This window comes from Drosophila subobscura, chromosome J (genome assembly GCF_008121235.1).
Source record: "Drosophila subobscura isolate 14011-0131.10 chromosome J, UCBerk_Dsub_1.0, whole genome shotgun sequence".
NCBI classification, from domain to species: Eukaryota; Metazoa; Arthropoda; class Insecta; order Diptera; family Drosophilidae; genus Drosophila; species Drosophila subobscura.
Genome location: NC_048532.1, coordinates 20637500 through 20653230, shown reverse-complemented (window position 1 = coordinate 20653230; position 15731 = coordinate 20637500). Strand labels below are relative to the sequence as shown.

General features: G+C 44.8%; 3 protein-coding genes across 7 annotated transcripts in view; 1 reads left to right on the top strand and 2 right to left on the bottom strand.

Moving 5' to 3' along the window:
- Positions 1-7083, top strand: part of LOC117893061 (calcium uniporter protein, mitochondrial) — a 43892-nt gene extending 36809 nt beyond the window's left edge. Inside the window, exons 4-9 of one of the 2 annotated variants that reach the window (XM_034799461.1) lie at positions 2040-2396; positions 5471-5702; positions 5766-5871; positions 5946-6047; positions 6114-6317; positions 6376-7083. In XM_034799461.1, coding sequence (XP_034655352.1) covers positions 2040-2396; positions 5471-5702; positions 5766-5871; positions 5946-6047; positions 6114-6317; positions 6376-6624 — 1250 coding nt within the window. In that variant the 3' untranslated portion in view covers positions 6625-7083. The remainder of the gene's footprint in view (positions 1-2039; positions 2397-5470; positions 5703-5765; positions 5872-5945; positions 6048-6113; positions 6318-6375) is intronic. The other variant, XM_034799462.1, reaches the window with a different exon arrangement.
- Positions 7084-10586: 3503 nt separating this feature from the next.
- Positions 10587-14697, bottom strand: LOC117893063 (purine nucleoside phosphorylase). Of its 4 annotated transcripts, none has more exons than XM_034799467.1 (3): positions 14265-14696; positions 11973-12044; positions 10587-11607 (listed from the first exon to the last, which is right to left on the bottom strand). In XM_034799467.1, the coding sequence occupies exons 1-3, from the start codon at positions 14387-14389 to the stop codon at positions 10752-10754; spliced, it is 1053 nt and encodes a 350-aa protein (XP_034655358.1). In that variant the 5' UTR covers positions 14390-14696; the 3' UTR covers positions 10587-10751. The 4 variants fall into 4 exon arrangements, with proteins under 4 accessions (XP_034655358.1, XP_034655361.1, XP_034655360.1 ...); XM_034799470.1 differs by lacking the exon at positions 14265-14696 and adding an exon at positions 13659-13784; XM_034799469.1 differs by lacking the exon at positions 11973-12044 and having other exon boundaries at positions 14265-14697.
- Positions 14541-15731, bottom strand: part of LOC117893056 — a 57946-nt gene continuing 56755 nt past the window's right edge. Inside the window, exon 14 of the mRNA XM_034799449.1 lies at positions 14541-14882. Coding sequence (XP_034655340.1) covers positions 14821-14882 — 62 coding nt within the window. The 3' untranslated portion in view covers positions 14541-14820. The remainder of the gene's footprint in view (positions 14883-15731) is intronic.

Genomic DNA, 15731 nt, shown 5'->3' with positions numbered 1-15731 from the left:
GCCTTCTGTTCCAACCCAGCCCCGACCATTATTGTTTGCACTGCGCAGGGAGAGGGACAGGAACAGGGGCGGCAGCGTGCTTCTACGAGTAGTTGCTGTTTGTCTTGGCCCGCAGTTCGGGGATTACTCTGCAGTTGCCGTTGCCGTTGCCATTGCCTTTGGCTTTTGCGGCGGATAATGGAGAACATATGCGGGAGATGCAGGAGCTGCAGTAGATGCAGATGAAGATGGAGAGGGGACCGCCACAGCCACAGCAGCCACAGAATAGAATGGGGCTCAAGGTGAGAGAGAACACGGCGTGGAATAAAATATAAAGCAAACGGCGTTTCGTTGAAATATTAAAAGGCCTAAGCACAATGCAAAAACACAAAAGAGGTTAGCGCTGCGGTTGTGGCCGCGGTTGTGGCTGCCACAAAGCAGCTCTCCTCCTCCTGCTTGCCTCACGCTTGTTTGAGTTTTTAGAATCAGCAAAATGCGGCCTGCAATTGAGGTGGGGAAGGGGAGTAAGCAGCAGGCAGCCTTTTTCCATTAATTAAGTGGATACCTGGCAGCAGCAGCAGCCTCCATTCGGTGGCAAGTGTATCCGTAGCTCATCTCCCCGAGAACATTCAGAATTCATTTGTTGGAAAATATGATACGAATTTAATTGTCGGAAAATCTGCATGGAAATAGCGCCCAACAATTGTGCAACCTGAGGGCTGAACAGCAAAACTTCCACCCAATTTGTGGCAGCCACAAATCGGTTTCGGGACAAGGCATTACGCTTTGGGGAAATCTGTGTCTGTTTCTGTGTCGGTGATTTTATGGCACGCAATGGCCAACGCCAACGCCAATAAATAAAAGCGGAAATAAACCGAAAACCAGAAATAAAGAGCCACATAAAACAGGGATATTTTACAAGATTCTGTCTCCTCCAGTGTTTGTTTTCCGTCTCTGCAATTTCATAAATATTTTATGAGCTTAAAGGCGCATCCAAAGGTTTATCTCTGTGGGTGTATCTGTGTATCTGTGTGTGTGTGTGTGTGTGTGTGTGTGTGTGTTTGTTTGCTTTACGCATATTTTGCTTTAAAAACTTTTGCCATTTTATATCAACTTGTTGTGTTGGTTTTTTGCCTTCGTCTGCGCAGAGCCATGGAAAATTCATTAAACAGGAATAAATGAATTGCAATAATGTGAAGCAGCAGCAGCAGCAGCCTGAAGAGCTTCTATCCGCTTAGCAGCGAGGGGCAGAACTTGGGGAAGGCATTTGTGGAATTATAATTTATGCAGAAATATGATTTATGAACTCAAACGTCGACCACAAAAGTGAATAATTTACTGAAAAACTGCTCACAGTTTTTACATCTATCAAAAATTCCGCTCTGATCTGTTGTCGTTGCCTTTGACATGATGCCAATCGGGACTGTCATTGTGTTAATTTTTTTAGGGCTGTAGCCTGACAAAGTCATGAAATTTAATGTCCTTGCATTTCGTTTGATGGCCTCTCGCTGGCTCCTACGCACAGCCTCCATTCTGCCCCCTCATTTGTGTGTGCGTGCCATTTCCTGGGTTTTCCCCGATAAGAAATGAAAGGAACAACAACAACAACAGAGAACAGATGTCACGAGTCCGTAGGCGCCTCTTCTTTTTGTATTTTCCTCCATCAACATTTCTGTCATTCCTTTTTTCCCTTATATTTTGTTAAACACATTTTCCGACTCTGCTTTTTATGTGCATTTTATTTTTTGTGGCCTTAACTGCACGTGCCATCATTTTTACTGCGCTTTTTTGTTTGTTTGTTTTTTTTGTTGTTTTTTGCTTTGTGTGGCACGGCTGCCTGCCTCTTCGGTTCTGCTCATTTTAAGCCTGCCCCAAAAGGAGGCAGGCCAGCGCACGGCACCTTTTGATGGAAATTTCTCTTTTTAATTTCTTCTTTTTTTTCCATCACCTTCTTTTTTTTCCTCACGCCTCTATTTGCGCCTTCGCCCTGCCCTGCTCTGCCCTGCCCTGCCCTGCCACGCCTATCATTAACCTGTGGGGGAGGGGTGCAGCGGATGCAGATATCACGCGACTCACTTTGCCAGAACTAAGGACACGCCTGCGAGCCCTGGGTCTAAGTGCAACCGGCAAGAAACAGGCACTAGTCGAGCGACTAACAGCGACACAGACAGCCAGAACAACAGCACCAGAACACACACCATCCACCACCCGTACAAGTGAAATAATGGCAGCATCTTCTGTAGAAACAACGGCGAAAACAGACTCCAATTTGTCGATGATGGAGGTGAAAGGTGCAGGTGGTGGGACCGCTGGGGATGCAGCAACAGCAACGGCAATCGTGGCCGTGCAGCAGCTCGTAAATAATTCGAACACGAGCAGGACTGCCGCTTTCGACAACCAAAATGCAGCACAAAATGGTAGGTAGAGAGCCGCAGAAAGGAACAGGAGACGGTTGCCTTGTCCCTCTAATCAAGCGAAATGAAAGTACAGGGCTTCCCCCCTGTAGTCGTGTCTTGCTAATTCCCGCAACAACTTACCCGCTTAATGGCCTTGGGCCAGTGTCCTGTCAGTCCAAGCGGGGGAGGGAGCTCCCCTTCTTTGATCGTTCAATTAAAGCTCGTATGTTCGTTATATTTTAGTTGATTTATTTTATGCATGCAGTTTGTGCCCTGCCTCGTAACTGTATTATGCATTTAAGGCTGGCCAACAGCTCAACGACTGCGCTGCGGCTTTGTAATTTGATTTAAATGCAGAGGCACGCGGCATGGGCTTGGGCATGGGTCCCGGTGTGGGCCACACACACAAAGTCGGGGCAGATACGTATCCTGTGGCACTGGCACGCGAATCTTGTTGAAAATGTGGCAGCGACAAAAAATAAAATCACAAAAAAATATGCAAACACGGAGGCGGCTGCGGGTTCCTGGAATTTTTAATATTGCACAAAGGACGATTTTGCATGTGTAGCAGAAAATGTTGCATGTGGGAGCGAGGGGATGGCAGAGAGACTCTCTCTCATGTAATCATGAAATGCTCACAAATGCGATTCCTGCCTCCACCACACACACACACACACACACACACACACACACACACACACACACACACACACACACACACACACACACACACACACACACACACACACTAGGAAGGAGAAGCAGAAATGGCACACATTTGTCGGGTGGAGCTCTTTCCGAGATTGCAAAGTCAACTGGAACTGAAAATACTGCCGAGCATAATGGAAACCAAACGGTAGGGAGGGAAAAGTGTACTCTTATCGGAGGAAAATGAAACCTAAGTGCTGGCATAATCATTCCTATTCCCAGGAACTCTCCCAAGGCCTCGTGCCTTCCGCCTCTTAATTCCATGTAATTTCTAATGCCATTCAACTCTTGGCTCCAGCCTGACTTCTGACTCCAGCTACGAGTAAACTCTGCCGTCAGGCTGTATCTGCAAGTAGCTACTGACTTCTGACTCCTTTGTTGCAATTAAATAAGGGAGTGTGCTACTAAATTTAAATGAGAGTTAATTGCAAGTGCTAGCTCTGACTGGTACACACATAATAACAAGGAGCAACTCCTGGGAAAGGCAACTCCTGGAATACCCTTGCAGATCAGATCCAGCTGTTGGAACACATAATATCCTGCTGCACAGTAAGGGCGCCAAATGGGAGTTTTCTCGTTATAATATTGTGGGCTGTGGGCTGATTGCCGCTTGCATTTCCGCTGCCAACAGGCGGATGTGGTCGCAGGGCCACACTTCACTCCCCGACTGCCTGCCCTCATTTTGAGCCATTCCAGCCACGTGTTTCTGCCACACATGCAGCGGCAGGGGGCAGCAGGCGGGTGGCGGAAACTCCATCAGGAATGTACGAGTATGCTTGACACTTGTTAGCCCTGTTTTGGCAGGGATGCGGAAACTGCCTATTAAGTTTTGATGAGGCAAAGTTGTTGCGGCGCCCCATCAAAGGAGGTGCTCCTGCCTGCCAGAACAGGGTACTATCAGTGTTAGCACGTCGGCGGTGTCTCTGGTCTCTGGTGGAGACAGACACGAGGCACGGGAACACAGGTTCTGTCTTCACCACAACCGAAAACCCCACAACAAAATCAGTGACAGACCCACACAGAACTTTTGCCTTCCTTCCCCTGCCCGATGGTATCTCCGTCTGTGTGTGTGTGTGGCGCTGTGGCATGTCATAGTTTGTGAATTAAACTTTTTCAGCGATGTTATCTGCTGCATGCCACATATAGAGAGTTGGAGAGTTTCCCTGTCATCAGAACAGTCCAAATAAATTGAGTTTAAGCAACGCGAGCGAGCGGAGGAACACTTCAATATTTTGTCTGCCTTTTTGGCTGCCAGCGACTGTGTCTTCATGCCACAAGTTTACTCAATGAAAAGTCTCTGTGCCATGGTCGGTTCTGATTGAGTTTTATTTTGGTTTTTGGTTTTTTGTTGGTCTGCTGCCACGTACACACAATGAAACACTCGCCGCACGCCACACACCGCCACGGAGTGAGAGGAGGATCGGAGACGGAGAGCAGACGTCTGCCAGCGCGAAAATCTGAAAGTTAACTGAAAATTAAAACTAAAGTCTCAAACTATCAATAAAAGAAGAAGCGGCCAACGCAAAAGGCAGAAGAAGGCAGAAGGTAGCAGCAGCAGCAAAAAAAAGAAAACATAAAATGTTTAAAATCCCAAAAAATCAAAGTCCATGAAAATAATCATCGTAGAAGAAGCGCGCGGCATAGAGGCACAGAGCCATGGCTGTAACCACTACAAGCAGCCATTGCTCTGCTGGCTAACACACTAGTTACCCACATTTGGCGCCGACTACAATTGCTAATGGGTTGAACAGACCCAGCGCCAACGCCGCAAAGCCAGGCGCTATCTCCCTCCCGATTTCAACGAGAAGAAAATCTTCATTAGAAGTGTGCAAACTCCGATTGCTGCTGCCTGGCGTGTGTGGTTTGGTTGCATCTTGGCTGCTGGTTGCTGGCTGCTTGCATGAGTGGCAGCGATACAGATAGATGGATATATGTTTGTGCTACTTCATGGCTGCATAAATCCCACATGCGACAAAGTGAAAACTTTTCAATGCTGCTGCTCGAAATGGAGCTGCCTTCGACTCTGAGTTTGGGGGGGAATGCGTTTAGGTGCCCGCTAATTGAATTGTTTGTCATTCCGCAGTGCGCTTATTGGGTGTGTCATTTAGATCACACATTATGTACATAACTGACTGCACAAATCCCCTCGGTATATTGCACTCTTAACCGTCGTCATGCCTCAGCGGACAATGCGAGCGTCTAACTGCATTCGACTTGCAGCAGCAGCAGCAGCAGCAGCAGAAATTCCCTCTATGGGCAAATAACCTTGAGTGGCTTTTGATTAATTAAAACTTGAGCAGGCAACTGTGTTCTACATTATAGAAACCGCTGTGAAGGGGGGGTAATGGATATCTGCAAGTAATAATCGGAAAAATCTCTCATTTTAGATGACATCTTTGTGGAGTACGTGAATGGTATGCCGCACATGACCGTTAGGCTGCCAAGTCGCAATGAATTATGTCAGTTTGCACTGAAACCGATCTCGCATAATGTGGGGGATCTCCTCTCGATGCTGAGGGAGGAGGATCGCGGCATTGATCGGGCGGCGGTGATCAATAAGAATGGAGTGCGCATTGCCTCGTCCTGCACCATCGATAGCCTGCTGGATGATACATTTAGGTGAGCCGCCACCTAAAGCTGATGAAACACATCCCTGAGCTAATCCCTCATCCACTTATCCAGCATACAAATCAACAATCGCACCATGGAAGTGAATCCACCGAAGCGCGACAAGATCACACTGGAGTCCATGGACAAGGTGGGCGATGTGCGTAAGGTTATTGCTCAGGTAAGATTATGCCACAAGTGGCTTCCCGCCCATAAAGTGCTACCAGTTTAATGTGTGGCCATAACTCTTGGCAGCTCTATGAGGCGTTCAATGTGGGCGAATATCAGCTGGAGAAGAGCAATCAACTGGCCAAGGAACTGGAGAGCATACGCTACGAGCTGGAGCCACTCGAAGAGGTAAGATTATCTCTTAAATGTATGTAAAAACATTATAGTTTCACATCTATGTATTTCCCTTTGCAGAAGAAGCTTGAACTAAGCAAAAAGGCCACTCGTCGCACCAACTTTATGACTTGGATGGGTCTCGGCCTGATGTCCGTGCAGTTTGGCATTTTGGCCCGATTGACCTGGTGGGAGTACTCTTGGGATATCATGGAGCCGGTTACATATTTTGTAACCTACGGCACGACAATGGCCATGTACGCCTACTACTGTGTGACCAAGAGGGTAAGTAGGGGATAGATAGAGGGTAGCTTCATTATTAAATTGTCTTTCCCCTCCCCAGGAGTACATGATGGAGGCTGTGAAAAACCGCGAATACTCGCTGACCATCTACAAGAATGCCAAGAAGATGCAGTTCGATGTGGAGCACTACAATCAGCTGAAGCGCAAGACGGCGGAGCTGGAGTACAACCTGAGAAGGATCAATGATCCGCTGAACATGCAACTGCCATCGCATCTGGTGCGCACCCAGGAGAACACGCCCCCGACCGACCAGCAGCCGGACGAGGCCAGGGAGGGCAAAAGTAACTAAGGACATGGCTGGACTTTGTCGCAATCAGCGGCAAGAGAAGACCAAAACAAGGAAGTGAAACTCAAACTAATTTTTAGACTACAAAATAAACAGTCCCCCCCCTAGTCCCAGAAAATGTTCAGGTAATTGAAATATTATGTCCCTCCCCTCCCCTTTCCCTCCCAGCATTCAGCAGGTGTCGTGTAAACTCTTAGCGAGTTTCCCCTATTCTTTATGTTAACTAAAATGTTTTAGTTCATTTATGTTTATGATTAATTAGCAACGAAACGCACAAGTGAACGCATACTTAAATGTCTGACGCAGGCCCAGTTCTAGAGCTTATTTCTATGTTTAATCTTTTAGTTATTTATTGCAAGAGAGCGAGATTTGTTTAATGCCCAAGGCGACCCTCTACATCTATCTACCCATTTAAAGTGTGAGCAAAGTTCTAGTAAAATATATGATTTATTTATTGACCATTATTTCAGTATTCTTTTGTTTTACATTAGCATAAACAGTGATTGCCAAACTAAAAGATATCCAAAATAGAGAATGCTTACCTTCTAGGGGATACAACCGTAGATTGTAAGACATATGTTAGTCCAAACTTGTTCGTAATGGATTGCAGAGCCTTGGGGGAAGGACCACCAAGAATTTCCACCATTTAGGAATCAAACCACACAGAGATCCCACACACACACACAGATATCTACATACTGTGGTCCAATCTATCAGTGAAAACTCATGAAAACTCATCCAGTGAACTCTACTAACTCTCCATAAGCTTTAATCTAGCATAAACATACAGATACTATACATAAAATATACATAAACATATACTAACGTGAATAACTAGAGGACGAGAACAACAATTTGTATATAAAAACGCACCAACTACTCCATTAAGATTTTAGCAACAAAGAGGAATTCGTAGTTAGTAAAAGTTAAAGAAATCCTAAACGTAATCTAGTAGATACGATTAACGATTAGATATGTAAATATTATAAACTGCTGTGTTTCATGACAACGTAAACGATATGTAAGAAGAGTCGCCCCAAGAACGAGACAACATTTAGCTGAATATTAGTTTAGTGAGAGGCATTAACTTTTACCCTAACTAACGCTTTCTTCACAACTCTACTCAGACTCTAGATATGTAATTTTTTTAAACTAGTAATTGCCAAAAGGTTGTGTTTGAGAACTGTTTGCCTGTGCCACATCGTATGTGCGTTTGTACACAACCCCAGGAATCCTAGAAACCAATCTGTAGACTCTACTACTCTCTGAAATTTACTGAAACTACAATCTATATACCCTGCATCGCTTTTCAATGCACTCCACACACCCACACACACGACATACACGCGGGATGCATACACACACACACATACATATATGAACTAAGACGCACACACACTAAATACAAACTAACCAACATATTTGGAAGGATTAACTCTAGCCTAAGAAGCACTATCTATGCCTATGAATACTTTAAAGACATTTGTGATTCAATTTCAAATTATAAAGGTGGAGGAGAAGATGATTATTTACTGTACAAATCGAACATTAACTTTAATCAAAAACCTAACCCGAAACTAACTTTGAAAGTATGTATTTTTGCCTAATCCAAGTCCCAACTAATGTTTATGTTTATTGTATCTAATGAATTACCTCCTACACGAGTACGAGTATCTCCTAAACATATATCTTAATCCTAATCAGCGCCAAAGACTTATGAAGAAATTGAACAACTAGTTATTCCCCCATATATCCCCCCCTTAATGCTCGTTCAAGTTTTTTAGGCCCTTACTATTTATACGCATAACAAATTATATAGATTACCAACGGTGCGGCCTGGTGGACGGGGAATTCCTAAATTCCTGCTCTCGAGAGGTGCATACATATATTTATAATTCTCAAGTACCTTCTTTCATAAAACAAAAACGAAACAAAAGAAACAACTAATCTATCTTTTTAACGAATTTAAATTAATTAAATTAATTAATAGTTCATTAATTAATTTAATTAAGTGCTTTAAGTAATTGAATTGTTTTAATTTTGTCTAAACAACAAAATTAATTTTTTACATTTATAAAACAACCAAAATTCGTTACGAAAACTCCCAAGAAACCCAAGCTTACAAATAAATCAAATAAAGTTATAAATTTAATGAAAACATCTGCATTTATTTATTGGTATGGGGGGCCTCGGATCGGAGGCCTGCGGGCATGTCTTATAGGTTGGGCTATGAGAAGAGCAGGCAATATCCTTATTGTCCTTGCCTCTAAATGATTGGGGATGTTGTGCCGATTACGAGAAGGCGTGCCACGTCCTGATCAAACAGGAATCATGGAAGTTTTGAGCTATTTTCCGTAAAACCGATTACGAAATAGCGTTGAAAAGGCATATCCTTATCGTCCTTGATGTCCTTGTACCTTCAAACGATGGGGGACATCCTGCCGATTATGAGGATATGACTCACGTCCAGATAGGATGAGAATTGGAGGATTTAAAGCATCTTATACATAAGTAACGTTCAGCACCGTGGCGCCACCGCAATGAGCGGTAGATTCGCGAACTACGTTATTTTAGTTCCAGTAGCGCCCGGTGACCACGGGAGCGCCACTATGCAAAAACACTTGCACAGTGGCGCCGCCGGCAAGAGCGGTAAATTTCCGAACTACACTACTTTAGTTCCATCAATGTTCGCCGGTCTATTGTGGCGCTACTGTTATTGCTGACAAAACTGAATTAATTCACAGTGGCGCCCCCAGCCTGAGCGGTAAATTCTCGAACTACGGAATTTTAGTTCCAGAAGTGGCCGTCGTGATCGCGGGGGCGCCACTGTGCATAGAGGTGGCTGTTGTACAACAAAATAGCTTCGCTCAAATGTAAATTTTCATGCCAAGTACCAGGCCAACATAAATCAGCAGCAAGTAGCTGGTTTTAATTTTTTTTACTGTGTCAAAAGCTGGATGCCAACAAATTAGTTGCGGTTTCATAGCATCCAGCTTTTGACACAGTACAAAAAATAAAAACCAGCTACTTTCTGCTGATTTCTGTTGGCCTGGTACTCGGTCTGGAAATTTTTCAGTTTTCGGCCGTTTCAGTGAAGCAATTTCAAAAGTTCACAGTGGCGCCCCAACACAAAGCGGTAACTTCTTGAACTACGATATTTTAGTTCCAGAAGTGGCCGTCGTGGATTTGGGGGCGCCACTGTGAAAACGCTTTATTGTTGTACAACAACAATAAAAACAACTTTTGTTGTACAACAATTTTATTTTTGTTGTACAGCAACTTTTGTTTACAACAACAACAAGGACTCTTCCTTTGCTGTTTTCTCCGCTATTTTTAGTCCTTTCGGGACGTGCCACGCAAGGACAAAAAGGATAATAAAGATCCTTTTAGCCATATCTTCGCCATTCGTTGATCGATCAGGACATGCCACACCTTTTCGTAATCAGGACACCAATCCTGATCGTTTTCAATCAGATAAGGATCAAGGACATCAAGGATTAAGGATATAATTTTTATAATTTGGCCATTTCACATCCGATCAGGACGTACTACATGTCCTCGTGTGGGGAAGAGTTTCATGAGTCGTTTGAATCCACCAAGGACCTCCAGGACTACAAGGATCAGCCATTTTAAGCTATTTTGTAATAATCGGAAACGAGCACCCCGAAAGTATGCCGCATTTTATTTTTTTAGCAAAGAGACCCCCAAAAGCATGCCGTGTTTTATTGAAATATTGCTGTTCTTTATTTTTATGCGGTATGATGACATTTCTTGTCCGATCAGGACGTGCGACACCTTTTCGTAATCAGGACGTCTTGCCTGATCGTTTTCCATCAGTTTGGTACCAAGGACATTAAGGATACTCCCCTTTTAGCGCTATTTTACAATATAGATTTAATTTCTATAGCTCCGCCATTTCTCAACCGAGCTGACTTAGCGAATAGAGATAGAGGGAATAGCTAGAGTTTGTTTTAGATCTATTTACTTGTTTATAATTTAGTTTAAACTATTTTCTATGCTTATACTGTACATTTTGGGACAATTCGTGAAATGTCTGCGCCTTAAATGCAAGTTCTAGAGAATTAACTATTGTTAAATTTCGAATCCAACGAAATCCTCTCGTTCGACGCCTAAGATTGTGCGTGGATCTCTCGGACCAGTCGAGCGACGAGCTCACAGCACGCCTTTTGCCTGTTCTTGGCCACGGACATGACCTCGTCGTGGTTAGCCTCCTCGTCCTTCTTGTCGCTGTACTCGGTGGAGCACTTGTTGGTGATCAGGCTGAAGGCGAACACTTTCATGTCGCAGTGACGGGCAGTGATGACCTCGTGCACCGTGGACATGCCCACAGCGTCGACGCCCATCATGCGGAGGGCCTTCAGCTCGGCAATGGTCTCGTAGGTGGGTCCGCCCAGGCAGGAGTACACGCCCACATGCATGTTCGACTCGATGCCCATGGATTTGCCGATCTCGAGGGCTTTGTTGATCAGGTCCTTGTTGTACGAGTTGACCAGGGCTGGGAAGCGTGGCCCGAAGCGAGGATCGTTGGGTCCCTGCAGCGGCGAATTGCCAGCAAAGCCGAGCATGTTGACGTGGTCATGCATCAGCATGATGTCGCCCACGGCAAACTTGGGGTTGATGCCGCCGGCCGCATTCGTGGCGAACAGATACTCCACTCCGCACAGCTTCATCACGCGCACCGGCATGGAGCACTTGGCCAGGGGATAGCCCTCGTAGAAGTGGAACCGTCCCTGCATGGCCATCACGATGGCACCCTCCAGATGGCCGACAACCAGCTTGCCGGCGTGACCCTCCACCGTCGACACCGGAAAGTTTGGGATCTTCTCGTACTCAAAGATCTTCGCATCCTGAATGATGTCGGCCAGCGAGCCCAGTCCCGAGCCGCAAATGATGCCAATCTTGGGCCGCATGCCAGCGCCCTTCACAATGAAGTCGGCGATTTCCTGGATAACCTCATATGGATACCTGCGAAGAAACGGAGAGATTAGTTAAGACTTTTTAATGGCTAATAAATGGATGGTTAAAATCACAGTTAAGAGTATTAATTGGGGAGTGGAGAGTGGGGGGAAATGAATGAGTTACATGTTAGAGAGAGGCAATTCATCTGCTCGCCTCGCCATTAGACAAGGGACTGAGGAAGGATAGAAGTGTCTACCTCCCCCAGAGTACAGATGAATCGAATTATTATCGGAACAGGACAGATATTAATTATGCGAAACATTGACATTCAATCAGTGTGATGATGCGAGAACACAACAAAGACTCGAAATGTGTTGAACCAGAGAGACGGCACAGTGAATACTTTTAGGTAGAGAATTTGGACTACAAACGTGTCTTCGTTGAGCACCCGCAGAGCCCTCAGCTCTTCGGGCGTGAGGGAGCATTGGATTCTTCCATTATCACTGTAATTTTGAAGAAGAAAGCGATGAATTTCATTGTTTTGTTAAGATGCCAAAAGCTTATTAATATACATTTATGAAGCTGAAAGAGAATGTCAAGAGATTGGTAAGATAAGAACAAAGCCTCCTCCCCCCCAGGTGGAGCTTATCAGCATTCCAGCAGGTGTTTTTCCTAAGAAATAATAAGATTGTGACGAATATTTATCTTAATTGCCGAGAATTTGTAGAGTAATTATCGGGTGAGCTGATACCCACAATTAAATTTGATTGCTGCAATAATTAACTTGGTTTTCTCGAGGTTAAGCGCGCCAGAACTTGAGCTGAATAAGTGGGATGGGAGGGTGCCAAAACTGAACCCTTAACCCCCCACGTGTTGTCGTTGTCCTCTCCCTTGTTTCATCATACAACATTTGTTTTCCCACTGATAAGCCGCGTATGATGATGATGCTGCCATTATCAATATTAACAACTGAATGTTAGCATCAAATGCGTCACTAAAATGACAAAAACAGGCAGCGCACCACACACAGGAGTTTGCATAACTTGAACACTAATTAAACGATCGGCATAATGCGAATATAATCCAGACGATCGTTAGTATGAGTTTTATGTAAATCTGACCAGAACACGCGACTTGTGGATAGTTTCGAAAACTTTTCGCCGCTTCATCCATATTCAGCAGTCGAGTGGTTCGAAACGAGTTTCAAAATTAATCAACAAACATGTTCGGAGGCTCTAGAGGTGAGGTGGAAGTCCCCCGCTTTATCGCACAATTTGCCAATTGCAGGTATCTGTTGCCTTGGCACTGCCAGAGATTATGGCCAGACGCGGGCCTATGCCAAGTTCAGGGAACACACCCGCTTTTAACAGCCAATCAGCGAGAGCTGTTTCAATTGTTAACTGGGCCAAAGAGCTTGCATAAGCAGTCAGCAGCCAGCCGGCAATCGTTATCGTTTATTAGAGTAAGTGGCACTTGGTCTTATATTTTGCAGGAACGGGAATGGTCTGGACTGGCCTGTCCGTATGGACTGCCGATAGACAAGACCACACCGCTGTGGTCGCCGTTGTCGCCGGTGCCTAATCATATGCAGATTGAAGATGTTCCGAATGAGGTTTTAATGACTTGCGCACAAGCAGCAAATCATGCTGATAAGCCAATACCAGGGGCCAAGCTACTGGAACACCGGAATGTCTTAATTTATACTCAAAAACGAAACAAAAAGCAGCGCGATCTGGTCGGAGCTAATTTCTTGATATCAGCGGCAAGATCAAGGACAGTGCCTTGCCATATCGCATTCGAATTTGATTTGCTAAACTTAAATAAGTTTCGAGGGTTTGAAGATCGAACTTACAGCTGACTCTCCGGCGTGAGTAGAACGGGAACTATTTTTTTTGGCAAGAGGGCATCGGTCTTATCACCGGCCTTCCCTTTTGGATTCGAGCAGCAATCGTTGGAGCACATTTTACGAATAAAATAAATATCTAAAGCTGACCGAAATGTAATTTTGTTTCTGAACTAAAAACTGAATAAATGAAGGATATGCCATAGCACACTAGACCTTGTCGGGGGCAGCCACGAATGGTTTTGGGAGGCGTGTAGATTTCAAGCAAACTTACAGTAGACTCTGCGGCGTGGGTATCACTTTCTCGGACTCGCTGAGACCCTTGGTCTTTTTGTCCGTGCACGTATTGCCACTTTTTTGGGAGCTACCGGGCCCACCGCAACAGTCGCGCGAACACATCCTGTTTGTTGTAATATTATAGCAAATTTTGAGGAGAATTGTTCAGAATTTGTTTTGATATTGTAAGCCGAAACGTGTGCTTGGGGCAACTGATATTTAGGAACAACCAGAACATAAAACCAGGAGAAACGTAAAGCACGGCCTACTCTGGGGTCTAAACGGGCTAACTGCCAACCCAAGGGCACATCGATATCGATTCGGCCATTCAAAGCGGGTCAAAGACAGGTTCAACGCATTGGGAACGTGGACAGGTGCAAAGTTGGTTGAAAACCTCAGAGGAGGAGTAGGAGAAGTAGGAGATGGAGAAGCAGAAGGACTTGTGCGGCAAACAAGTGGCCCCAGGGGGCATTAAGCGCCAGCTACGCAATGTGCCGACAATTATTGGAACTTTCAATTATAGTTGATTGAACTTAACGAGTTGGTGGCGTGAGTGATGGCTCACGAACCATCTTTCGCTCCTCTAGACTCCAGTCTTACTTACGTTTGATTCTCCTGCGCCAAGTCGTCGGCCGGCCTGTCGCCGTTGCTGCTGCTGCCATTGCTGTGTCCGTTCCTATGATTGCCATTGCTGGTGGCCACATCGCCTTTGGAATTATAGCCCGTCATTGTGTGTTTGTGAAGGCTTTTGTGTATGTTCTGCAATTATATAAGTCTGTCCGCCTGTTGACCTTCTGTCCGCTCTGCTGCTGCTGCTGCTCCAGTTGCTGCTCCGGTTGCCGCTTCTACTGGTTATGTAAATAATTCGCGTTGCAAATTAATTCTCTCTCCAAAAAAGCAAATTCCAAACTAATTTAAAAATCAGGAACTGGAGTCTCTTTTGTACACTCGTTACGATCCACAGCTGTGTGTTAAATGATTATTATTTTCGTATATTTTCGCGTCCCGAATCGGTTATCTCTGCGATCGGCTATTGTTGACTGCTCGAGCGATGTTTCTTGAATGAACGGCTCGACCGACTGGAGGAGGTCTTTATAAACGTTGTGCGCCTTACGCCTGCGTCGCTGTCAACGTCAACGTCTCTGCCTGTACATCCTCCTCTACAGAAGAGAATCTGTTGGGATGCTGCTGCTGCGCTGTCGCTGTTGCTGCTGCTGCTGCTTGATTGTTCAGCATTCAATTTATTACATATGTACATACATATATAGGTACTCCTGTATTGTATTGCCGGAATTGTGGCTTTGCTTTTTTAACTACATCAATTGAATTGAGCGAATTTAAATATTTCATCAAAGTACGGGCAGGCGATGCCAAGAAGGAATAACACTTTTAGTGTTTATTGTTTGATTAGGTGTTTGTTTACTCATGGGTTTCGTTCCGCAACAGCCCACACACACACGCACACACACGCACACAACTGATAAGAATATGAGCTGTTTGCAATGGACTCGCATCGATACCGCGATATTGGTTTGTGCAATCAACGGCAAAGTAGTCCAGGACTTAATAGCAGGTGAATGCAGTTCTTGGACTTGTAAAACGGGAATGCACACTATTAAATGGGACCTAAAAGAGAAAGAAAGTTCTAGAAATCAGTGAAACAGAGAACAAGCCTCAATTCACTTCGCTCTCTTGCTCTTCAAACATAATAATAATCACGATGAAGTTATTTTTAAACATAATTTTCGAAACATGCCACTGGCCGAGAGCTATAAATTTGTATTTGCCTGCTTAACCTTTCGCAACGCTTATCACTTGGCCAGTCGGAAAGTTTTCCTAGATCGTCAGATCGTCAGTTACTAGGGCTGCCCGCCCAGACAACCCCAGACAAGCGAAAGCTGACTGCATGTTGTAATACAGAATGCAATTCGAATCACCCGGCAACGGCAAACAGCCTAATCATCGCACTGATAAGAAATCAATCACAGGAAACTATAGCCCTTGAGGCACCTCAATAATGATTGTTGCCAATGGTTCTTTTTTTTCTACAAAAAAATGGTGCCCAAAGCGA